The 26,194-nt window shown below is 32.7% G+C and overlaps 2 protein-coding genes and 1 long non-coding RNA gene across 3 annotated transcripts in view; 1 reads left to right on the top strand and 2 right to left on the bottom strand.

Annotated features, from left to right (window-relative positions):
* The window catches only part of LOC138702945 (uncharacterized), a 96,507-nt gene that overhangs the window by 17,888 nt on the left and 52,425 nt on the right, over positions 1-26,194 (top strand). The window lies entirely within an intron of this gene.
* On the bottom strand, positions 7,270-9,152 carry LOC138702682 (general transcription factor IIF subunit 1-like). The gene is made up of 3 exons (XM_069830008.1): positions 8,838-9,152; positions 8,098-8,338; positions 7,270-7,775 (listed from the first exon to the last, which is right to left on the bottom strand). The coding sequence occupies exons 1-3, from the start codon at positions 9,047-9,049 to the stop codon at positions 7,464-7,466; spliced, it is 765 nt and encodes a 254-aa protein (XP_069686109.1). The 5' UTR covers positions 9,050-9,152; the 3' UTR covers positions 7,270-7,463.
* LOC138702681 (serine/arginine-rich splicing factor 11-like) overlaps positions 21,115-26,194 on the bottom strand; it is an 8,095-nt gene continuing 3,015 nt past the window's right edge. The window contains exon 3 of the mRNA XM_069830007.1: positions 21,115-21,572. Coding sequence (XP_069686108.1) covers positions 21,261-21,572 — 312 coding nt within the window. The 3' untranslated portion in view covers positions 21,115-21,260. The remainder of the gene's footprint in view (positions 21,573-26,194) is intronic.

Genomic DNA, 26,194 nt, shown 5'->3' with positions numbered 1-26,194 from the left:
ATTGTTCCTTTTAAAATTAGTTATGCTTATTTCTTATTTCGTCATCCTTAGTTAAAACTTTTCTTATTTCACCATTCCTAATTATAACTTTTCAAACACTTTTTTATTATATTTAGGTAATGTTATAGCTTCTGCTGTGTGATATTATGGATAGTCACGTATCAGAGATTGTTTAATGCTAAGATTTATCGAAAATCATCTGTCAAGTGACGTTGATTACTGGGATCCGAATAAATGAAGTGGAATGCAACTGTTTTAATAAAAATGAAATTGAATCAACAAAGCCTTCTTGACTATTAACGTCCACGGAGTTCAATGAAGATTCTATAGTTGGCACAACTGGTAACAAGAAAACAGCTAATCATAACACACTACTGCCATCTAGCGGAATACAATGGTACAATAATACATTTGAAGACAGTTCAGTATTTCCTAAGTCAATATTTTATAGTATTAGAGTACTTCGTTACTTCTAATCTTTCTATACTTTCTTCTAATCGTGTAATATTCAATTAAATCCCACTAGAGTTTTGATTTTCTCGAGATAAATCAAAACCTCCAGTGAGATTACTGTTAATAGTTAAAAGCATGATGTTCAAAATTAATAAGTGATAATTTTTTTCTTCTATATTCATTTCTTTCATTTGTATCATCTTTGTTTCGATGTATCAGCAGTCATAAAATTACGTAAAAGACCACCTTTGTGGTGTAGGGGTCAGCACGCTGGTCTTTTACGTAGAGGGCCCGGGTTCGATTCTCGGTCGGATTGAATTTCCTAATTGAGTTTTTTTCAGGGTTTTCCCTCAACCGTAAGACAAATGCAAGGAAATTCGGGCCACAACATCTCTGAATATCACCGGTATCATTCATCACCGAAATCGTATTTATAGCAAATCAGTAATACATATTATACAGTCGCCATCTAGTTCACAACAATAGAATCAGTCTCGACAGCAGTACACAGGCCTTCGGGTGTCACCCAAAGCATTAACTCGCGATATGACCAAAGATGTTAAAGCAAGTATAAATAACAGCGAGAAAAAAATTGCGTGAAACTCGCAGCCTCAACAAGCAACAATAATTAATTACAACAATTGCACAATTAATTACTATCAGTAAAAATGTTTACAATAAAATTAAACAGGTTGAAAATTATAGATAAGCAGTGATTAAAGAGTTTAAAATGAAGTATTGTTATAATCTCAAATGTTCAATTGTTTTTATTCCAAGGAGCCTTTTATTCTTATCATCTCTGCTTCGATTTGACTATTTTTCTGCGTGTTATTATTACAACCTCGAATGTTTAGTTCTTCAAAATTATAGTTGTTCGCATTGGGATTATCTTGCCGAATACAATTCGTGATAATAGTTATTCTCAGGTAATTTAATTTCACTTTTTAAACTCATGTTTGCTATCATTATATATTTATTTATTTCTCGCTTATTTATTATTTATTTATTTACTTATTTATTTACTTATTTATTTATTTACTTATTTATTTGTTTATTTATTCATTTATTCGTTTATTTATTTATTCATTTATTCATTCAGTTATTTATTTATTTTTCATTTATTTATTTTTTATTTATTTACTTATTTACTTATTTATTTATTTACTTATTTATTTATTTGTTTATTTATTTATTCATTCATTTATTTGCTTATTTCTTTATTTATTTATTTATTTACATATTCATTTATTTATTCATTCATTCAGTTATTTATTTATTTATTTATTTATTTATTTATTTATATATTTATTTATTTTTCATTTATTAATTTTTCATTTATTTATTTTTATTTATTTACTTATATATTTACTTATTTATTTATTTACTTATTTATTTGTTTCTTTATTTATTCATTCCTTTATTTATTTATTTATTCATTCAGTTATTTATTTATTTTTCATTTATTTATTTTTATTTATTTATTATTTACTTATTTCTTTAGTTATTTATTTACTTATTCATTTATTTATTCATTCATTCAGTTATTTATTTATTCATATATTTATTTATTTTTCATTTATTAATTGTTCATTTATTTATTTTTATTTATTTACTTATATATTTACTTATTTATTTATTTTCTTACTTATTTACTTATTTATTTACTTATTTATTTGTTTCTTTATTTATTCATTCGTTTATTTATTTATTTATTCATTCAGTTATTTATTTATTTTTCATTTATTTATTTTTATTTATTTACTTATTTATTTATTTACTTATTTATTTATTTTTTTATTTATTTATTCATTCATTTATTTGCTTATTTGTTTATTTATTTATTTATTTACTTATTCATTTATTTATTCATTCATTCAGTTATTTATTTATTTATTTATTTATTTATTTATTTATTTATGTATTCATTCATTCATTTATTTATTCATTCATTCGTTCATTTGTTTATTTGTTTATTTATTTATTTATTTATTTATTTATTTATTTATTTATTTATTTATTTATTCTGCTGTAGTTAAGGCCGTCAGGTCTTCTCTTCCACACCGCCAGAAATAACTTACATTATTAATTATCATAACAGCAAAAATTTGTTAAGTTCAATTAAATTACCGGAAAACAATCAGCACTCGTATTATAGAAGATAATAATCTTTATTTGTATGCTTAATATGCTTACCATAATAAAACGTATCACGAGCCTCAACTGTCAATCAATCTTGAGTCTCCATAGCCATGCTGTCAATGTACTCATAACAAAGAAAAATTATTTACCCGCGACTCTGCGGCAACTTCTCTGGCTTCCGTGTTACGCAGGTAAATCTATATTCAGACGTTAGGTGCATAAGTCATGTTGTCAATGTACTCATAACGAAGAAAAGTTAATATAGCCGCGACTCTGCGGCAACTTCTCTGACTTCTACGTTACGCAGATAAATCTACATTCAGACGTTAGGTACGTAAGTCACAACTAAGATTTAAAATAACGTCGACAATAAAGCTGCGAAACATTCTATTAATAGCGACCATCCAAATTTCGCTGTCATACAGTGAAGTTAGAGGTGCCAAAGTTCAGTGAACTTTTATGCATTGTGTAGATAATTTCTTAATTCTACAGGGTGGGGCATGGGAACCAAGTGTTTTTGGAATGGCATTTCACCTGCAGTCGGCATCATGGAGCAGTGGACGCATGTTTGAGTATGATTGTTTTGTTAGAATGGTGAGTCGGTGAGCTCGATACGGCGTGAGTTATGCTACATATTCAATATTAATCGCAATGATTCTGTTCCCGTGCGTGACACAATCTTATGTTGGGTTAAAAGAAAAAGGCGCAATACTGAAGATTAAATCGCCCGGCCCCCAACACAGAGTGCGTACTCCAGAAAATTTTCAGTCAGACAAGCGATACTGCGCAGCCCAGGCCGCTCTGCTCGAAGACATTCAGCTGCTCTTGGAATCAGCAATCGCACGGTAAGACGGATTTTGCATGGCGATTTACATTTACACCCATACAAGATGTGTGGTTTCAGCAAGATGGGGCCACGGCGCATATCTCCAGAGCGTCAATGGCAGTTCTCTGCCTCCTGTTTTCCAAACGTCTCATTTCGAGATTTGGTGATGTTCCATGGCTCCCTCGGTCCCATGACCTGTCCACGTGATTTTTGTCTATGTGAGTACCTAAAGGCACGTGTTTACGAGGATAAGTCCCGAATATTAGATGAATTAAAGGACACAGTACGTCAACACATCACCCAAATCAACAGAGATCTCCTGGAAAGAATAGAGGTGAATTTTCGTCAGTGCCTCAAACAATGTGTCAACACAGACGGACATCACGTGCCAGATGTAATTTTCCGCTCATAATGGAAATGGTATGTTCTCACAAACGTTATTCTACCAATGAAATGTGTTGAAAACAAAAACTAACTGTTTTATGATTATTTTAAAAACACTTGGTTTCTATGCCCCACCCTGTATTAGGCTTCAAAATGTGGTATCAATAATAATGACAATCTTTATTTGTATGCGACCGGACAAAAAGCCTTGCGAGTTTCAAAAGACTCTTAAGGTGCCTCTGCATAGCGACACCTAAGAATGAAAACCTCGTAAGTCGACTTTTTTTCGAAAATGCGATTTTCACTCAAATTTATAGGAAAGCCCGTGCTCTTATGGTTTACAATTGCAAAATTTTCATTTTTATTTTTTTTTTCATGAAAAAAGAGAAAAATTGAAAACCAAGTATCTCTTTATGCTTTAATTTTAAAATGAAAAGCGCGTATTTATAGTCATTATAGAAAATCCGACTTACGAGCCATCTATTTGAATGTGAAAACCTTGTATGTCGAAATCATATAGAATTTCCGACTTACGAGCCATCTATTTAAATGTGAAAACCTTGTATGTCGAAATCATATAGAATTTCCGAATTACGAGCTATCTATTTAAATGTGAAAACCTTGTATGTCGAAATCATATAGAATTTCCGACTTACGAGCCATCTATTTAAATGTGAAAACCTTGTATGTCGAAATCATATAGAATTTCCGACTTACGAGCCATCTATTTAAATGTGAAAACCTTGTATGTCGAAATCATATAGAATTTCCGACTTACGAGCCATCTATTTAAATGTGAAAACCTTGTATGTCGAAATCATATAGAATTTCCGACTTACGAGCCATCTATTTAAATGTGAAAACCTTGTATGTCGAAATCATAGCCTATAGAATTTCCGACTTACGAGCCATCTATTTGAATGTGAAAACCTTGTATGTCGAAATCATATAGAATTTCCGACTTACGAGCCATCTATTTGAATGTGAAAACCTTGTATGTCGAAATCATATAGAATTTCCGACTTACGAGCCATCTATTTGAATGTGAAAACCTTGTATGTCGAAATCATATAGAATTTCCGACTTACGAGCCATCTATTTGAATGTGAAAACCTTGTATGTCGAAATCATATAGAATTTCCGACTTACGAGCCATCTATTTGAATGTGAAAACCTTGTATGTCGAAATCATACAGAATTTCCGACTTACGAGCCATCTATTTAAATGTGAAAACCTTGTATGTCGAAAACATATAGAATTTCCGACTTACGAGCCATCATATAGAATTTCCGACTTACGAGCCATCTATTTAAATGTGAAAACCTTGTATGTCGAAATCATATAGAATTTCCGACTTACGAGCCATCTATTTAAATGTGAAAACCTTGTACGTCGAAATCATATAGAATTTCCGACTTACGAGCCATCTATTTAAATGTGAAAACCTTGTATGTCGAAATCATATAGAATTTCCGACTTACGAGCCATCTATTTAAATGTGAAAACCTTGTATGTCGAAATCATATAGAATTTCCGACTTACGAGCCATCTATTTAAATGTGAAAACCTTGTATGTCGAAATCATAGCCTATAGAATTTCCGACTTACGAGCCATCTATTTAAATGTGAAAACCTTGTATGTCGAAATCATATAGAATTTCCGACTTACGAGCCATATATTTAAATGTGAAAACCTTGTATGTCGATTTTTTGCTCGCCTGTAAAATTTAGAAAATTAGACATACGAGGTTTTCATTCTTAGGTGTCGAGTTCGATTTTCCATGCGTTTACGCTTGAAATCTGGGGCGAATATTGAAAGAATAAAGTTGAAAACCAACGTTCAATTAAGATACATGCAGATTTTGTGTATACACGGTGCCCTGTATTGAATGTCATCTTCACTATGTATATACGGTATAATGATTAATTAATATTAAATATCAATTCTTATCAATTCCACACTAAGTTTCTGTGCCTAACTTACTACAATCTTACACTTTCAATTCACATTTGACATTTTCTTCTCTATTCTTATTCTATCACTTACCTGACACTTACCATACCTGATTTTCTTTCATTAATTTTTTAACTCTTCTTCCTCGCTAAATCCGCCGCCCTTACTATTCTGTCATCCATTTCGCCATTTAATAACCTCTCTCAAAAGCCTTATCTATTGTATAATATCTGGTAGTTGCATCCTTACATTCCTTCTTCTTTCCATAACTTCCTTCATTTCTTCCGTTTGTCTTGTCTATGCTCTTCAGTAGTGGAATATAGCCGTTACACAAATGTATATCAAAACCCTTAATTAAAAATCAAATTAACAAATATAAAAAGTGTATATTATATATTTAATTTAAATTTGATACATTTTGTGCTCAAGTAAACTTTTACGACTTAGGAAATTATACGTATCATCATTAACAATATAGACAAAAAAAGAGCAATTATTCAAACTTTGAAACACTGATAATTTCGAGATTTACAAATCATTATCTTCTTTGCCAAACAAGAGTGAATATTCGGAGTATAAAAATGCTGATAAGTTTCACATGTAAAAGCCATAGAGTTCTTCTGCTTCCTCCTCCTCTTGTGCCTGCGTTGCATCATCATCTGTCTTGGACGCAGATTCCTTATCATCAGAGTCCTGGTTTCCTGGATTCTCTGCCTTGCGGTCCTCTGTTTTCTGTTCCCGTTCTGGGCAGGTGTCCGCAGATTTATTGGATTCAGTTTCGTCATTATCATCCATGTTGCTGTCTTCGTCATTACTCTGATTTGTCACGTCCTTAGATTCGTTGGTCGACGGTATTTCTCCTCCGTAATATGTTCGTTGGTCTATTCGCTCCACTCCTAAACGTCCTATTTTATTGCCTCTTTTCGTACCTATATTTAAATATCTAGAATACTCCTACAGTTATAGTACCCCTAATGCTACTACCAAAACAAAATATTAATTCACATGACTTATCTAATTCACTTAATTACACTTCCAATTCCTCCCTCTTCCACTTCTCATTTGTTCAGAAGTTTTTCACTTTAATTCCTCTTCATTCATTGTTTCTATGCCTAAATTACTACACTCTTACACTTTCATCTCATAGGCCTACATGATATTTTCTTCTCTATTATTTTCTGTCACGATTGTCACCCCTGATTTTTCTTCATTCATTTTTGTACTCTTGTTCTCGTTAAATCCACCGCCCTTACCATTCTGTCCTCTATTTCGCCATTTAATAACCTCTCAAAAGCCCTATCTATTCTGTCCTTACAATCACAAATATCTGGTAATGGCCGCGTTCCTTTGTTTCTTCTTACCATGCCTTCTCATTCATTTCTTCCGTTTGTCTTCTCTATGCTCTTGAGTAGGTGGAATACAGCCGTGACACAAATACATATCACAATTCTTAATCAAAAATCAAATTAATAAATTGAAACAAGTTTATTTTGAAACTTGAATTTCATACAATAAAAATCGACAATTCATTTTGTGTTCAAGTAAACCATTACGACTCAAGAAATTTTACCTATCTTCATAAACAATATAGCCAAACAAGAGCAATTATACAGAGTTTCAAACACTGATAATTTCGAGATTTGCAAATCATTATGTTCATTGCCAAAAAAAGCTGATTATCCGGAGTATCAACATGATGATAAGATTTATATGTAAAAGTCGTAGCGTTCTTCATTTCGCTCCTCATCTTTTGCCTGCGCTGCCGCATCATCTGTCTTGGACGCAGATTCCTTATCATCAGAATCCTGGTTTCCTGGATTCTCTGCCTTGCAGTCCTTGCTTTCCTCTTCCCGTTCTCGGCAGTTATCCGCTGACATATACTCTTCAGTTTCGTCATTACTTTCCATGTCGCCATCTTCGTCATCACTCTCATATGTCACGTCCTTAGATTCGCTGGTCGACGGCATTTCTCCTCCGTAATGTGTTCGGTGGTCTAAATTGCGATTGCAGGCTATGAACTGTAGAACACAAACATTCAAATGTCAAATTAAAAAAGAAACATACGTCAACGTAAGAGGAAAGAAAAAATGAAGGGATTTTTTTTTCTTTCTCACTTGAAAACAATAACAGCATTAGCTACACTGCAATCAAACATAATCTCTCTCATTGTATGTTCAACTTTTAGTTTTCTGCATTATACTCCTACAGTTTATGTGTCCATACGCGGTAAGAGTTTACGTCCAAAAAGGAATTGAAATTTTACGAGACTCATCAGACGTATATTGAATAAATGTGTTATTTGTGTGACAGCCATTTTGATATATTACATTGCATACTTACTCTGCCTTTCTGCGTATGGCAGCAGCACACTTGGTGTTCGATGCGTTGACGCTTTTGTTTTCGGCGTGGCATTGTGTAGACACTGCTTCTAGTGGAAAAGCTAGTCCTGCTACCGCTGCTGCCGCTGCCATTGCTCTCGGAACAGCTCCTGCTCCTGCTGTCCCTGGAATCGCTGCTGCTTCGTGACCTCCTACGTTCACTGGTTCTGTCTTCCGTATATTCAGCTAAGGGTCGGAACAATCTGCAACGATCCATGCAAATCATGAATTCGTGGTCTAATTTTTAAACATGTTAAACGAATTATCCCTGCACAAAAAAACGGATACTCTTTGAACCACATCAACGTATTTTAAATACTTGGCTCTAATTGTAATTAAGAAACATAAGACATTAACCTCGTACCATAATGTACGCTATCTGAACCAAAATGTTTGTATATTATTAATTTAAATGCAATTTATTGCATCAAAAATCGATACTCTTTGGACTCAATGATCTCATTTTAATTATACAATTACAATAAAGAAACGTGTTTAACGATTATTCTAGCACCAAAATGGACGCCCATTGGACAAAATGATCCCAATTTTATATAATTACTTCATAGTTTCATCTGGTATAAAACATATGCGTGTACAATGAAAGAGCTGATAGATAAATAGAGAAGATAGAAATATTTAAGATCAGCTAAAATAAAATAAAAATATATGAAATATGAAGGAAGTTAGGAATTACTGTACCTAAATCGTTGTGAAGGTAGTTCTTCCACGAGTCCGTGCCTGACTGCACTTCTCAGCGACGTGTTTAGCTGGGATCTCACATCTCCAGTGGCAGACATGTTCTTCCGCATGTAGCTTACGATGTCCCTCAGGGAAGACCCGTTATTACCGCCATCTTCATCTTCGAGTGCTCTTAATGTCGTCAGCAACCTGGCGATGGAGCGCTGAGCCATAGTGGTCAGTTCTCTATCAATATTCAATTTAACAAGCTGGAAACCAGGCGATGGTAATTTTCGAATCCTGTAGCAGATAAGAAAGGAGTTCACGAACTTAATTCTAAACAAGACTGCAATGATATTGTGTACGGTCGTTTCCACAGATACGGAAACAATGTCACTAAGAATGGAAGCTTGCGACAATTGCCTATGGTTTCCCTAGTGTAAAAATGCAGATTGTTCATGGACTGGCACAGAACAATGGCATTTGTACATATCAAACAGATACTTACGAAGGAACTCAGTCCAAACAGTGCCATCGGACGTCACAACGCTCTTCACAAATTTTCTTAAATGCATTGGTTATTTTTATTTATTTATTTATTATTTATCATTTACTATTTATTTATTTATTATTAATCCATTTTTATCAGTTTATTTATGCATCTGTCTTTCTGTTTTTTATATATTTCATTTATTCATTTTTATTCACATTTATTTGTGATTAATTTATTTACTTATATATTTATTTATTTACTTTTTCATTTATTACCTTATTTACTTCATTATTTATTTAATTATTTATTTATTTATTTATTTACTTATTCGTTCATTTAATTATCTTACTGGTGTTTATTTATTCAATAATTTTTTATGTATACATTTATTCATCAATTTACTTCTACACCTTTCTGTCTGTCTCTCTCCCTCTATCTGCCTATTTATTCATTTACTTTGTTTTATTCTTGTTCATTTTTAATTAATATTTATTATTAAATCATTTATTTATTTTGTTTATTTATGTATCATTTACTATTTATTCATTTATGTTATTTATTTCTTTATTTATTATTTATTTATTCATTTGTTTGTTCATTTATTTATGCATCTGTCATTCTGTCTTTTTATTTATATCGTTTATTCATTATTGTTCATATTTATTTATGATTTATTTATTTATTTATTTATGATTTTCTTATTCATTTGTTTGTTCATTTATTTATGCATCTGTCATTCTGTTTTTTTTATTTATATCGTTTATTCATTATTATTCATATTTATTTATGATTTTCTTATTCATTTGTTTGTTCATTTATTTATGCATCTGTCATTCTGTCTTTTTATTTATATCGTTTATTCATTATTATTCATATTTATTTATGATTTATTTATTTATTTATGATTTTCTTATTCATTTGTTTGTTCATTTATTTATGCATCTGTCATTCTGTCTTTTTATTTATATCGTTTATTCATTATTATTCATATTTATTTATGATTTTCTTATTCATTTGTTTGTTCATTTATTTATGCATCTGTCATTCTGTCTTTTTATTTATATCCTATATTCATTATTATTCATATTTATTTATGATTTATTTATTTATTTCTGATTTTCTTATTCATTTGTTTGTTCATTTATTTATGCATCTGTCATTCTGTCTTTTTATTTATATCCTTTATTCATTATTATTCATATTTATTTATGATTTATTTATTTATTTATGATTTTCTTATTCATTTGTTTGTTAATTTATTTATGCATCTGTCATTCTGTCTTTTTATTTATATCCTTTATTCATTATTATTCATATTTATTTATTTATTTATTTATTCATTTTAGAGTGTAATTATTTATTCATTCGTTTAATTATATTACTGGTATTTATTTATTTATTTATTTATTCAATAGTTTATTTATTTTTCCATTTCATCATCAGTTTACTTCTGCATCTACCTGGGTGTCTCTTATTTGTCTATTTATTGAATTTATTTATTTATGTATTTGTATATTTATTCATTTACTTATTTCATTCTTGTTCATTTTTAATTGATATTATTTATTTATTTACTTACTTATTAATTTGTTAGATCATTTATTCATTGTTATTGGTATTTATTTATTTCTATATTTATTTATTTACGTATTCATTTATTTGTCCATTTATTAATCCATTTATTTAGGCATCTGTCTGCCTGTCTATCTCTCTGTTGATTTATTGAATATATTTATTTGTATCTGGCATAATAATAATAATAATAATAATAATAATAATCCGTGGTGCCACAGCGCTTGAAGGGTCCAAACCGAACAGCCGGCTGCTGGCGTCATGTTCACATGCCGAAGCAGAGGTGGACGATCATCGTGTGACTAGCACTATGACCCCACCAGCAGCTATAGCTGGCTTTCGCAACCCGACTTCGCTACCTATCGTAGCTCCCCAAGTGCATCACGATGCTGGTGGGCACCGGTCTATACACTTGGAGAAATTGCATGAGAAAATATCTTCCCCCATGAGGACTCGAACTAGTGTGCATTCCGTAATGCGAGTCCTAGGCAGGATGCCTTAGACCACGACGCCACGGTGCGGGATTTGTGTCTGCAATAGTAAAGTGATAATAGACACTTTCAATATACTTCGAATAAACAGTAGTGAAACATTTTTTGTCAGCTAGGACTAATTTCGGAATGTCGCTTCATATAATGAGAAAATATATTGCATTCCCTTCATTCATTAGGCCAGCGATGTCAAGGTCAAGAACACGTAGACGGTTCTGCGTGCGATCAAGCTCTCACTGGTTGCCATGAATCTATTCTCCAGGCAGCAGCAGAGAATAAGAAAGAGTTAGCAAAGTGAACTCTAATTTGCCTGTCACTGCAAGATGAATTAAACTGTTTTTAAATAATAGATAATGTGTTACATTCATACAATACAACAAGAAATCGGAACATGTTTTGTACAGTGTACCTCTCTAATAAATGCAATGAATTATAAAGTACAGAGTGATTTATATAGAACTGACACATTTCTTTCATTAATTGTTTCAAAACGAATTGTGCTAGCGACAACTTATTATACCTAAAATGTAGAGGAATTTTGGGAGATTATTTACCTCTATAGCAAATGTTGTCCGGCGTTGTCAAATCCGGAGATCTCGGTGGCCACAGGTTCCTGGTAATTATTCGGTCGTCACATAACCGGATAAATGGAACCATGCTTCATCTGTGAACCATGTGATGGACAAAATGGCAGGATGTTGCACAATGAACGTCTGAAACCAACGACAATAATTCAATTTTTTATCCTTATCTGGTTCCTGTAGCTGATGAACAACCGTAACCCTATATGGCTTTAGGCTCTCTGACACATTGAGTAGGTGTACCCTGTCTCCTGCGACAAACGTCTTAATGATTTTTTGGGTGACTGCTCCAGTCGTGCTCTTACGTCAACAACAACCGTGGGAAGCCTAGATGAACGATGCTTGCCCTTTTCACTCACCAGAGATCCAGTTGTTTCCAATTTGTTTACCAGTCCCAGTATTGTGTTTCTTTTGGGAGGATTGCGAACACCAAATTCTCTCTGGTATGCCCTTTGAGTAGCTGTAATTGAATTCGTAATCCAGTATTGCTTCACAAGGAAGAGTCGTTGATTTAATGTGTACTGCATTTTCACGTTGACACAAAATGTCGAAAACAGCTGCCACCAATAGGAATAAATCATAAACATCTGCGCATCTAGTGACAAGGAATCGAAACTCTAGAACATTCTGCTGTTGGTTTCAGACATTCATTGTGCAAAATCCTGCCATATTGTCCATCACATGGTTCACAGATGAAGCATGGTTCCATTTATCCGGTTATGTGACGACCGAATAATTTCCAGGAACCTGTGGCCACCGAGATCTCCGGATTTGACAACGCCGGACAGCATTTGCTATAGAGGTAAATAATCTCCCAAAATTCCTCTACATTTTAGGCATAATAAGTTGTCGCTAGCACAATTCGTTTTGAAACAATTAATGAAAGAAATGTGTCAGTTCTATATCTCTGTAGTAGGCTACAATAAATAATAAACATAGCTTCTCCTTAACTTAAATAGTTACAGATAATAGCTAGAATATAATTAAGTTTATATAATTATCTAATAATCCAACTAGTATAAAACACTGTTTTCCTGTTTTAAACTTACCAATTCAAAAGTGAAAGAAATTACAGGACATTGTGCATACGGAAAAATGAAATAATAGGATTGCAACAAATAATAAACATAGTATTTTTAATCTTAGAGGTTTTAGATAATGAGGCCTACCTAATTAATTGCTATGAAACTGTTACACATTTAATAATGTAGTTATTATATGAACAGCACATTTCTAGATACAAATTTAAATTCCTGACTTCTCGTCTAATACAGAAGTGTTTCCTCTTTTGTTAACCGACACCATTCTTCTTATGTCTGGCGAAATTATATTTCCTGCAGCATGACGTAGCATAGCACGCTTATTATCATCTGATAATCTTGGTATTAGTCTTGGTTTTGTGAGGTTCATAAGTGAGGAAAATTGCTTACGTACGTGCTTACTGCCAAATATAGAAATAATTTGCGCCGCAAATATTCTTACCCTGGGTATATTACCAGGCAAAGCGAACTTCCAACTTGACTCTTTTCACGCAATTCAAAGAATCTGGAGAGAACTTTTCCTCGGCTTAACCAAAAGACATCACAATGGTAAGGACCATTGTCAAACTGAAAATTTATGGACGACATATCTTCACAATTATTTTAGACAGAATTCATAACGAGTCTACGCTATTAGCATCCATACTTTTGTACTTTATTCTATAAACTTAAATGGATGCAGTGCGGAAGAACCTCTACAGTACATCTAAACATATTTATTACTATTTAATGTCAATAAAACAACAAAATTTCAATACATCATTATGTACATCAATTAATAATTTCAGGCGTTCCACATTGCTCCTCTTCGCAAATAAATGCTTTCCATATATCAGACAAAGAACATTTTCGCCCCTTTCACTCATAAGAAGTCAGGAGTCCAGTCAGCCTAAAACTTACTGAACAACTTCTTCCTCAATGTGTAATGTACAAACCTTGAGTTGCAAATTAAGCTTTCAGGAATAAGTCCCTGTAAAGTTAATTTGAATAATTTCGAGGGAAAAATTGTTCCGGGGCCGGGTATCGAACCCGGGACCTTTGGTTAAACGTACCAACGCTCTCCCACTGAGCTACCCGGGAACTCTACCCGACACCGATCCAATTTTTCCCTCTATATCCACAGACCTCAAAGTGAAAAATTGGATCGGTGTCGGGTAGAGTTCCAGGGTAGCTCAGTGGGAGAGCGTTGGTACGTTTAACCAAAGGTCCCGGGTTCGATACCCGGCCCCGGAACAATTTTTCCCTCGAAATTATTCAAATTAACTGAAACGTAATTTGCATAATACACGTCACTGTACGTAACAGAAAACCACAATTTAAAGTCACACAGAGTTAGTGTGCACTCAAATGTTGGTTGCTTGAGGGTTGTCAGCCCACTTTGAGGTCTGTGGATATAGAGGGAAAAATTGGATCGGTGTCGGGTAGAGTTTCCGGGTAGCTCAGTGGGAGAGCGTTGGTACGTTTAACCAAAGGTCCCGGGTTCGATACCCGGCCCCGGAACAATTTTTCCCTCGAAATTATTCAAATTAACTTTACAGGGAGTTATTCCTGAAAGCTTAATTTGCATAATACACGTCACTGTACGTAACAGAAAACCACAATTTAAAGTCACACAGAGTTAGTGTGCACTCAAATGTTGGTTGCTTGACGGTTGTCAGCCCACTTTGAGGTCTGTGGATATAGAGGGAAAAATTGGATCGGTGTCTGGTAGAGTTTCCGGGTAGCTCAGTGGGAGAGCGTTGGTACGTTTAACCAATGGTCCCGGGTTCGATACCCGGCCCCGGAACAATTTTTCCCTCGAAATTATTCAAACCTTGAGTTCTTCAGTGACTTGTACCTGCGTGCCGTACGTGCTCTGAACAACGCATATGGGCTCTCGTTGACATCATTGCATTAGGCTATTTCTCTTGTCCACACTCTCCAATTGTAAAACGAAAACGTTCAAATCATCACTACTGTAGTTTCATTCCCGTATTCTACGTGCTGGTGCATCCTTGATAAACCGCAGATTTTGTTTTGTTTTGTTTTGTTTTGTTTTGTTTTGTTTTGTTTTGTTTTGTTTTGTTTTGTTTTGTTTTGTTTTGTTTTGTTTTGTTTTGTTTTGTTTTGTTTTGTTTTGTTTTGTTTTGTTTTGTTTTGTTTTGTTTTGTTTTGTTTTGTTTTGTTTTGTTTTGTTTTGTTTTGTTTTGTTTTGTTTTGTTTTGTTTTGTTTTGTTTTGTTTTGTTTTGTTTTGTTTTGTTTTGTTTTGTTTTGTTTTGTTTTGTTTTGTTTTGTTTTGTTTTGTTTTGTTTTGTTTTGTTTTGTTTTGTTTTGTTTTGTTTTGTTTTGTTTTGTTTTGTTTTGTTTTGTTTTGTTTTGTTTTGTTTTGTTTTGTTTTGTTTTGTTTTGTTTTGTTTTGTTTTGTTTTGTTTTGTTTTGTTTTGTTTTGTTTTGTTTTGTTTTGTTTTGTTTTGTTTTGTTTTGTTTTGTTTTGTTTTGTTTTGTTTTGTTTTGTTTTGTTTTGTTTTGTTTTGTTTTGTTTTGTTTTGTTTTGTTTTGTTTTGTTTTGTTTTGTTTTGTTTTGTTTTGTTTTGTTTTGTTTTGTTTTGTTTTGTTTTGTTTTGTTTTGTTTTGTTTTGTTTTGTTTTGTTTTGTTTTGTTTTGTTTTGTTTTGTTTTGTTTTGTTTTGTTTTGTTTTGTTTTGTTTTGTTTTGTTTTGTTTTGTTTTGTTTTGTTTTGTTTTGTTTTGTTTTGTTTTGTTTTGTTTTGTTTTGTTTTGTTTTGTTTTGTTTTGTTTTGTTTTGTTTTGTTTTGTTTTGTTTTGTTTTGTTTTGTTTTGTTTTGTTTTGTTTTGTTTTGTTTTGTTTTGTTTTGTTTTGTTTTGTTTTGTTTTGTTTTGTTTTGTTTTGTTTTGTTTTGTTTTGTTTTGTTTTGTTTTGTTTTGTTTTGTTTTGTTTTGTTTTGTTTTGTTTTGTTTTGTTTTGTTTTGTTTTGTTTTGTTTTGTTTTGTTTTGTTTTGTTTTGTTTTGTTTTGTTTTGTTTTTTGAACAGACGACGGTATAATATAAAAGAAGACTTGATGTCCTTCATAATTCCAAGCACCACTTTCATGTCAGAAAAAGGAATTTTAGAAACTATAGTCGCGACGCTGTTATTCCCGGCGTGACTCCTCCTCTTTGCTTACGTCTTAGGAAGTGAAGGCTCTATATAGTCTAGGTAGGTAGTAACGTCAATCATATTTTTTCTTTCGTTGCCGAGCTACCAGACGAGGAATCTATTTGCCACACCGTTAAACATTATCATGTCGTAGCTCCTAAGATAATAAATCAAACGCACTGTAATTGAGCAAATAATTTAGCGGCAAACAACTTCCTCGTGTGGTTTCTGCGAACGCCAACGAAAGAGCCAAAATGGCGGGCGATTATATTAAGCATTTATCGAGCCTTAGGAAATGCATAACGTCATCATCAGTGAATCACAAGATGCACACGTTTAAATGTATCCTACCTGCAACGTGATTGGCTGCCGGAAATAAGAGCGACGGGACTATACATACTTTTACCCTCAAAACAAGGAAACTATTATTTCTATAACCACTAAAAGGGTATTATAAGTTATTAATGGTTTATTTAGCAATGTTATCAACTGCGAGATCATCTAGCGTCGGCGGAATTGATGATGGTAACATAATATTTTGGGGAGATGAACTGGAAGATTCGTCATGAAAGCATCTAACATTCGCCTTACAGTGAAATGAAACATCGAAAAACAAACTATAGTAGGTAATCTGCGTAAGCAGGATTCGAACCGATGGTCGAACAAGCTGGAGGTCTCCAAATTTTTCTACATCATTCCCAGGTACCAAATTAGAAGAAACTAACGCACGGGAAGTTCACATAATTTTAGAAGTGAAAATCGTCCTTTTGGCCCAGGGGTAATACTCGTCTTTGAAAAAAAATATTAGACTACTGTGGCTCCCTGAAGTATCGCGTCCTAAATACAGTATTAAACTTCATCTCCATAAATATTTTTTTTTTATTTCTGAGAACTGGTTGGGGTGTTTTGACACCCAGTCGCAGTTCTTAATTAAAAACACATTAAAAGATCTTCTTATATAAGCATATTTTTATTGTGTCAGAGTTGCTCATGTTTTCGTGTGTCAACTGTTAAAAATAAGGACCTCATGTAAAAATATTTTCCGAAACTTAGAAATCTTGACTTTACCTTGTGAATACATTCTTTCCCTAATGATGCTGTATATTAAAAACCAAGATAAATTCAGTACTAATCAAGACATTCATCATTTTAATACAAGACATAAATTAGATCTTCATCTACCCTCTGTTAGTCTAAGCTGTTTTAAAAAAGGAGGTCGCTATTCATGTATAACAGTCTTCAATGCACTGCCTAATTATCTTAAAGATTTGAAGAACAACGAGAAAAGGTTCAGAAAAGAATTAACCAAATTTCTACATACTCATACCTTCTACACAATTGATGAATTGTTTATGCTTGTGAATTGAATTATTCTACTTAAATGACATGTACAATTTTATATAGCTCAACTAAAATATGTTTTTATATTGACTTAATCTGTTTACTATGTATTGTATTTTTTTAGCATAACTGATGAATTGTATGTACTGTAAATTGAATAGTATACTGTACAGGTCAGCTGATGAATTGTTTAAGCTTATTAATTGAATTAATCTACTTCATATGAATTGTATAGCTTAACGAAAATAAGTTTGTAAATTGAACTAATTTGATTGTATATGTTTGTATAGTTTGGCTGATGAATTGTATATGTTCTTAAAATGATTACTAGTCTGTGTAGCTCTACTCATGAATTGTAGACTATATAGACCTACTGTAAATTGAATGGTAATATGTATAGCTCAAGTGATGAATTGTTTATGATTATAAATTGAATTAATCTACTTGATATTAATTGCACAAATTTGTATAGCTTAATGAAAGTATGCTACTTTGTATTGTATATATTTGTATAGTTTTGGCCGATGAATTGTATATGCCTTAAATTGAATAGTTATCTATATAGCTCTACTGATAAATTGTTTGTGTTTGTAATTTGAAGTAGTTTGCATGATATGTATTATCAATTTCTGTATATCACAACTGGTTGAATTGTTTATGCCTTAAATTTAATTAAATTGTTTTGTATTATACATATAGCTCAACTTATGAATGATCGTTTGCGTTTGTAAATTTAATAATCTGATTGGCTATGTATTGTATACTTTTAGTAGAGCCATCGATGTAGCTCAGTCGGCAGACTCGCTAGGCTGCTGATCCGGAGCTGCGTTCGGACTTGGGTTGGATCCCCCTTTGGTCTTTGGTTTCTTCGGAGGTTTTCCCCAGCCGTGGGACTGAAGCCGGATGGTCTATGGCGAGTCCTTGGCATCAACCCCTTTGATTTAATTACCCCCTTTGATTTGATTACCTGGTTGGGTTTTTCCGAGGTTTCCCCCACCGAAAAGGCAAATGCCGGGTAATATTTTGGCGAATCCTCGGACCTCATCTCATCTCACTACATCTCGCCAAAATGTAAAAAAAATGTAAAAAAAAATGTAAAAAAATTGTACAAAATTGTAAAAATTGTAGAAAATTACTAAATTGTAAAACTATAAAAATTTGTAAAAATTGTAATTGTAATATTGTAAAATGTTGACATGTTCCACATCTTAAAGCTTCATTGCTCATGTAAGATCTATGGAATAAAATAAATGAATGAATGAATGAATGAATGAATGAATGAATGAATGAATGAATGATGAATGAATAAGACAGTTAATATATTTTCTTAGAAAACACATCACTAGTAGATGGAGTGTTCAAACACCCAAAATAATTTTTACCGTCACTTCCTAATTATTTTATTTCGAAATATTTTGTATATTATTTATGTTGATAGTAGCTGACATGTTTTACAAAAATCTTATTTAATTATTAAAGTACTTCTACATTTTAACTTACTGTTTAGTACTTTTCAACTTGTTGCACAAACAAACCACAATTCAAGAATTAAGAGAGTAAATGATCCTCAATAAAGAACCAATAAGTTAAAATGTTGACCATATTTAAATATGTAAATAACATTGTAATGCCACATTCCACACAAAGCACTTCACTTGTCTCTTCCTTAGTTGTTTTTCCACAGGTCTGCAAAAGGAGCATCTTCTGCGGACCTATGGAAAAAGAACTAAAGAAGAGACTAGTGAAGTGATTTGTGTGGAATGTGGCCTTGTATGGGGCAGAAACATGGACGTTACGACGAAGTCGAAAACGAATAGAAGAATTTTAAATGTGGATATGGAGAAGAATGGAGCGTGTGAAGTGGACAGACAGAATAAGAAATGAAGTTGTGTTGGAAAGAGTGGGTCAAGAAAGAATGAAAGATTATATATTCTCAAATCTATCTACTCCTAATCATTTTTTCCTGTTTATTTGTCTTACTTACTTACAAATGGCTTTTAAGGAACCCGAAGGTTCATTGCCTCCCTCACATAAGCCCGCCATCGGTCCCTATCCTGTACAAGATTAATCCAGTCTCTATCATTATATTCCACCTCCCTCAAATCCATTTTAATATTATCCTCCCATCTACGTCTCGGCCTACCCAAAGGTCTTTTTCCCTCCGGTCTCCAAACTAACACTCTATATGCATTTTTGGTTTCGCCCATACGTGCTACATGCCCTGCCCATCTCAAACGTCTGGATTTAATGTTCCTAATTATGTCAGGTGAAGAATACAATGCGTGCAGTTCTGTGTTGTGTAACTTTCTCCATTCTCCTGTAACTTCATCCCGCTTAGCCCCAAATATTTTCCTAAGCACCTTATTCTCAAACACCCTTAACCTATGTTCCTTTCTCAGAGTGAGAGTCCAAGTTTCACAACCATACAGAAGAACCGGTAATATAACTGTTTTATAAATTCAAACTTTCAGATTTTTTGACAGCAGACTGGATGATAAGAACTTCTCAACCGAATAATAACAGGCATTTCCCATATTTATTCTGTGTTTAATTTCCTCCCGAGTGTCATTTATATTTGTTACTGTTGCTCCAAGATATCTGAATTTTTCCACCCCTTCGAAGGATAAATCTTCAATTTTTATATTTCCATTTCGTACAATATTCTGGTCACGAGACATAATCATATACTTTGTCTTTTCGGGATTTACTTCCAAACCGATCGCTTTACTTGCTTCAAGTAAAATTTCCGTGTTTTCCCTAATCGTTTGTGGATTTTCTCCTAACATATTCACGTCATCCGCATAGACAAGAAGCTGATGTAACCCGTTCAATTCCAAACACTCTGTGTTATCCTGAACTTTCCTATTTGTCTACACTTCCATTTTCTCTATTTTACAACACGTAGCCTACATCCCTTATTACTTCCCTACTATTCTTTCCTCTATTTATTTACGTACTTGACTCGTTCTATTCGCTTCACTCCTAAACGTCCTATTTTATTGCCTCTTTTCGTACCTATATTTAAATATCTAGAATACTCCTACAGTTATAGTACCCCCAATGCAACTACCAAAACAAAATATTAATTCACATAACTTATCTAATCCACTAAATTACACTTCCAATTCCTCCCTCTTCCACTTCTCATTTCTTCAGAAGTTTTTCACTTTAATTCCTCTTCATTCATTGTTTCTATGCCTAAATTACTACACTCTTACACTTTCATCTCATAGGCCTACATGATATTTTCTTCTCTATTATTTTCTGTCACGATTGTCACCCCTGATTTTCTTTCATTCATTTTTGTACTCTTGTTGTCGCTAAATCCACCGCCCTTACTATTCTGTCCTCTATTTCGCCATTTAATAACCTCTCAAAAGCCCTATCTATTCTGTCCTTACAATCACAAATATCTGGTAATGTTTGCGTTCCTTTGTTTCTTCTTACCATGCCTTCTCATTCATTTCTTCCGTTTGTCTTCTCTGTGCTCTAGAGTAGGTGGAATACAGCCGTTACACAAATACATATCACAATTCTTAATCAAAGATCAAATTAATAAATTGAAACAAGTTTATTTTGAAACTTGAATTTCATACAATAAAAATCGACAATTCATTTTGTGTTTAAGTAAATCATTACGACTCGAGAATTTTTACCTATCTTCATAAACAATATAGCCAAACAAGAGCAATTATACAGAGTTTCAAACACTCATATTTCGAGATTTGCAAATAATTATGTTCATTGCCAAAAAAGCTGATTATTCGGAGTATCAAAATGATGATAAGATTTATATGTAAAAGTCGTAGAGTTCTTCATTTCGCTCCTTATCTTTTGCCTGCGCTGCCGCATCATCTGACTTGGACGCAGATTTCTTATCATGAGAGTCCTGGTTTCCTGGATTCTCTGCCTTGCAGTCCTTGGTTTTTCCTTTCCGTTCTCGGCAGGTGTCCGCAGACATATACGCTTCAGTTTCGTCATTACTTTCCATGTCGCCAACTTCGTCATCACTCTCATATGTTACGTCCTTAGATGCGCTGGTCGACGGCATTTCTCCTCCGTAATGTGTTCGTTGGTCTGGATTCCGATTACAGGCTATGAACTGTTGAACACAAACATTCAAATGTCAAATTAAAAAAGAAACATAGGGTAAGGTTGCGTATATCGCACCACTTTAGCATTTATAATTTTTATTGAACAATACAATTTTTTTGTGCATTCCTTTACAGAAATACATTCCAAGAACATTTACCTTTCATGTAAAAAAGAATCCTTCAATTTTATTTAATACTAGCCGTACCCTTGCGCTCCGCTGCACCTGTTAGAAATAAATATAAAGTAATTACATAATTAAAATAGAACGTTTGATCCAGGGAACAACTTTTACAACAGCGCAAGATAATCTGCTTCGCTCATTACCCAATTTTCTTTTTTGCATTGCATTTATTGCATATATATTTTATGTATTTTAACACGATTCAATTGAGCATAGTTAAAATTTGATTTATAAAATAATGGATTGCTAAGCTAACGTGCTATTACTGCATACTAAATCAATACACTCTAATTGTTCGTTAATTCTCTGAGATTAAAATAAGTGTACATAAATATTATTTTAAGAAATACAGAAAACGAATGTACAAAATAGCCTATCAAATTTTCTGTGCATAAGAAGCTATTTTAATCTTACCTCTCCTCGATTCACTCAGAAGTTACTGTAATAACATTATAGCATTATGTCCATCTAGAGAAACTACACTTTCCAATGGTGAAATAATTAATTAATTATACAAATCGGTTAATTTAGCATCCGATATTACTTCATACAAACACAGAAACATTCTCTGTAGGCTATCTTTCATAGCTTTCGATTGTTGCTGTCCAAGGCCCCTTATAGACGAAGTCATTTGTTTTTCAATTCATTACATGGCCTTAGATGGCAGTTATTTTAATTTTAAAACTCATTTATCTCATTAAATATCAGTCCTATCAAAATTGTTCAAGAATAAAACTTATTGCAAATTATTTTTAAAGAAACTTTTGTTATGTAACATTTTTCACAAAAATCAATAATAAGCGAGATATTTCGATTTATTTAATTCAGGCCCCCTTATAACCCCCCTTTTAAATAAAGTATTTTGAATGCCATATAGCCTAAAATGTAATAATTTATATTCCAATTTTCATATAAATCGGTTCAGCCATTATCACGTGAAAAGGTAACAAACATACAGACAGACATACAAACAAAAAATTCAAAAATGCGATTTTCGGTTTCAGGGTGGTTAATTATATATGTTAGGACCAATTATTTTTGGAAAATCGAAAATTACCAGAAAAATTTCGGCTACAGATTTATTATTAGTATAGATTTTTGAGGTAGAATGACATTTTCGAAACACTTGTCAGTGGTGCCATTTAGGCAACTGGTTTCCTAAATAGCACCTGTTATTTCTTAAATCGCACCTCTTTAACTGCAGAGAACAGGATGATGGAAAGCTTTTAATACTGAACATATTGAACAGTATTTAATATGAATAATGTATTAAATGCAAATTACAAGCTTATTGAAATTAATGAAAGAGAGTAACGAATCTTCAAATGAAATTGAAAAAATAGAGCATAAATTACCTAACATTTAAACTTCCTGAATGCGTTTTTTATTGTTACACATTTGCCATGTGCTTCACCAGGCAGTTCAAACTGTAAACTACGTCACTTTTTCTCCACGAGTATCTCGAAGCCACCTAAGAACTTCTTCATGATTTAGCTGTCTGAAATAGTTTAAAGATAGAAACAACTAAAGGCTGGGCCTCTTGAGTATTATGACGAGGAAGCTGAAATAGGAGCACATCATTTTCCCGAGATAATCTAGCTTCTAAATTTTTGGAATGGTTCGTATAGATAGACATATAGAAGCAGCACTTTTTTCTATGATAGGTTTGAATGGCAAATGAAATGTTTTGAGCTATTCGACAAATAGTTCACTGTTGATGTAACCTGAATCAGAGCAAACAAATAACGATCCTGGAAGAACACCAGCTGATAATGTAGGATGCACTGTTTGACATTTAAAAATTGTCATAGGTGGCACAAAATATCTGTTGTATATACACCCTTTTCACCACTTGATATTGCACCCACCCGATGCATTCCTCGTTCAGTTAAAATTTTTGGGTCTTCTTTTGTACGGCTAGAACTGCTACAGTTGCTCATATCGCACCGGTGCGAATTAGGCACTTACAAAGTGGTGAGAATTAAGAAACGACGTCATAAGTTATTATTTCCTTCATTCTAGCCTATAATCACCACATGTTCGAAAATCGTACTAAGTTAAATGTTCTTTAATATTTCTTTTAACCAATAACATCTTAATATTGTGGATTTCTTTGCCTACAAATCCATTATTTAGTTAGAAAATGTTAGCTAAATATACATCCACATGAGCGATTATATGAAATACTCTATCACCATGTTCTAAATTTTTGGAATGGTTCGTATAGGTAGACATATAGAAGCAGCACTTTTTTCTATGGCAGGTTTGAATGGCAAATGAAATGTTTTGGCAGAAATCAAGTGACATGGTGGAAGTTGATATGGTAGATTGTAACAAAACCACTAGATGCTACACTACTACAGTAACTTGTTTTAAACTAGCAGTGGTGCCATTTAGGAAGGGGTGCGATTTATGCTACTCTACCCTACGTCAATATAAGAGGAAAGAAAAAATAAGATGATTTTTTTTCTTTCTCCCTTTGAGACAATAACAATATTAGCTACACTGCAGTCAAACATAACCTCTCTTTGTGTGTTCAGATTATTAGTTTTCTGCATTATAATCCTACAGTTTGTGTGTACACATGCGGTGCGGGTCTATGCCCAAAAAGGAACTGAAATTTTAGGAGACTCGTAAGAAGTATCTTAATATATAAAATTGAATGTGGGTATGTATGTATGTGTGTGTGTATGTTCTCTATACAAATCTACACGCTTTGACCGATATGAGCCAAAGTTTGCACATTTAACCTTCATAACCAGGAGAAGAACATAGGTTACATTAGAATTGTGCAAATGGAAGTTAAATTAATTAAATATATAAAAAAATAAAAATAAATAGATCAAATATTCATGTATTATATTAAAATGCAAAATCTTCTACAGTCAATTGTTCTTTATTGTTGTCTGTTGTATTCAACATAGAATTTCACGAGGCCTTGGAAATTTTAACACGAAATTAAATTACATTGTTGTTACACATCATGAAGGCTAAAACTAGACATTTCATGCAATAAGTATCTTTACGCAGTCCAGGACCGTATTATGAATTCCTCGATGCAGTTTTGTAGATAGTGAGCAGACTGTTTTATCCAATTGAATTCTAGAATTCTTTCAAACTACGAGGATTGCTACCACATAATTTACTTAATATTGAATAGCCATAGTAGACCTACTATTGCGAAATATTGACGCACCAAAATTATGCACTAACAAGAATTTGTGTCAAAAATTCATGCGAAACGTAATATGAGTGGCAATATTAACTGGAATAACTAAAGAAGATGATGATTTTATCCCACGTATTGCTATTATCGCCATTCGATTTTAAGCAATTATGATAAGTTATAGTAATATTTGTGATAATATTACAATATTATAATATTGCAATAATAATATAGAGCCTATTTTACTGTTACTGTTAACCCGTCTCTTATTAATAAATTATGGTCACTAATGACTTGGCCGTTTATAGAAAAATATGATTTTCTGTTGTGGTAGTGTTCTACATTGCCTTCTCCAGAAGAGTGAATTCTGATGAGTATAGTCTCCGTTACTGCAAAACACCCTGAAATCCATGTATTTAATAGAATCCATCCGTTACAGATTGTAGTTTGGCCTTGAAGGAAATTAAATATATTGTCGGCAGAAAGGCTTAATAATGCATAATGCCGTGGTACGATAAATATTATCATCAATCACAATGTTAAATATCTTTAATATCCCTGCAGCATAAGGTCTTAATGTTGTTAAAACTCTATTCATAGGTGAGATGGAATTATTTCGATTAATCAGTTTCTTTGGATATTAGTGGCACTTTCTTTAATATTCGTCACTAGGGAGGAGAAAACATAAGTAAATATGGTTCGTTTTGGTTTTATATAGTTCCCTTGCCGAGGTCTCCGATATGTCTAACAAATAGTTTATTTAGAAATAGACCAAAACTTAAAACCCGGGCACCGCCGGGTAATTTAAGCTAGTCTTCTATACTAATAATAAAACTGTAGCCGATATGTTTCTGGTAATTTTCGATTTTCCAAAAATAATTGGCCCTAACATATACAATTAACCACCCTAAAACCGAAAATCGCTTTTTTGAAATTTTTGTTTGTATCTCTGTCTGTCTGTCTGTCTGTCTGTCTGTCTGTCTGTCTTTCTGTATGTTTGTTACCTTTTCACGCGATAATGGCTGAACGGATTTCGATGAAAATTGGAATATAAATTAAGTTCGTTGTAACTTAGATTTTAGGCTATATGGCAATCAAAATACATTATTTAAAAGGGGGGTTATAAGGGGGCCTGAATTAAATAAATCGAAATATCTCGCTTATTATTGGTTTTTGTGAAAAATGTTACATAACAAAAGTTTCTTTAAACATAATTTCCGATAAGTTTTATTCCTTGAACAATTTTGATAGGACTGATATTTAATGAGATAAATGAGTTTTA

Source organism: Periplaneta americana, chromosome 7, assembly GCF_040183065.1.
Source record: "Periplaneta americana isolate PAMFEO1 chromosome 7, P.americana_PAMFEO1_priV1, whole genome shotgun sequence".
In the NCBI taxonomy this organism is placed as follows: domain Eukaryota; kingdom Metazoa; phylum Arthropoda; class Insecta; order Blattodea; family Blattidae; genus Periplaneta; species Periplaneta americana.
The sequence above is the reverse complement of the archived record's forward strand: the minus strand, read 5'-3'. Positions and strand labels throughout refer to the sequence as shown.

Bases quoted from the DNA above. Each gene is read 5' to 3' on its own strand.
- LOC138702682 (XM_069830008.1), bottom strand. From the start codon at position 9,049: ATGGCTCAGCGCTCCATCGCCAGGTTGCTGACGACATTAAGAGCACTC. The intron at 8,339-8,837 runs GTACAGTAATTC...GGATCGTTGCAG, and splicing joins CTACCTTCACAACGATTTAG to ATTGTTCCGACCCTTAGCTG. The intron at 7,776-8,097 runs GTAAGTATGCAA...TGTGTTCTACAG, and splicing joins GCCATACGCAGAAAGGCAGA to TTCATAGCCTGCAATCGCAA.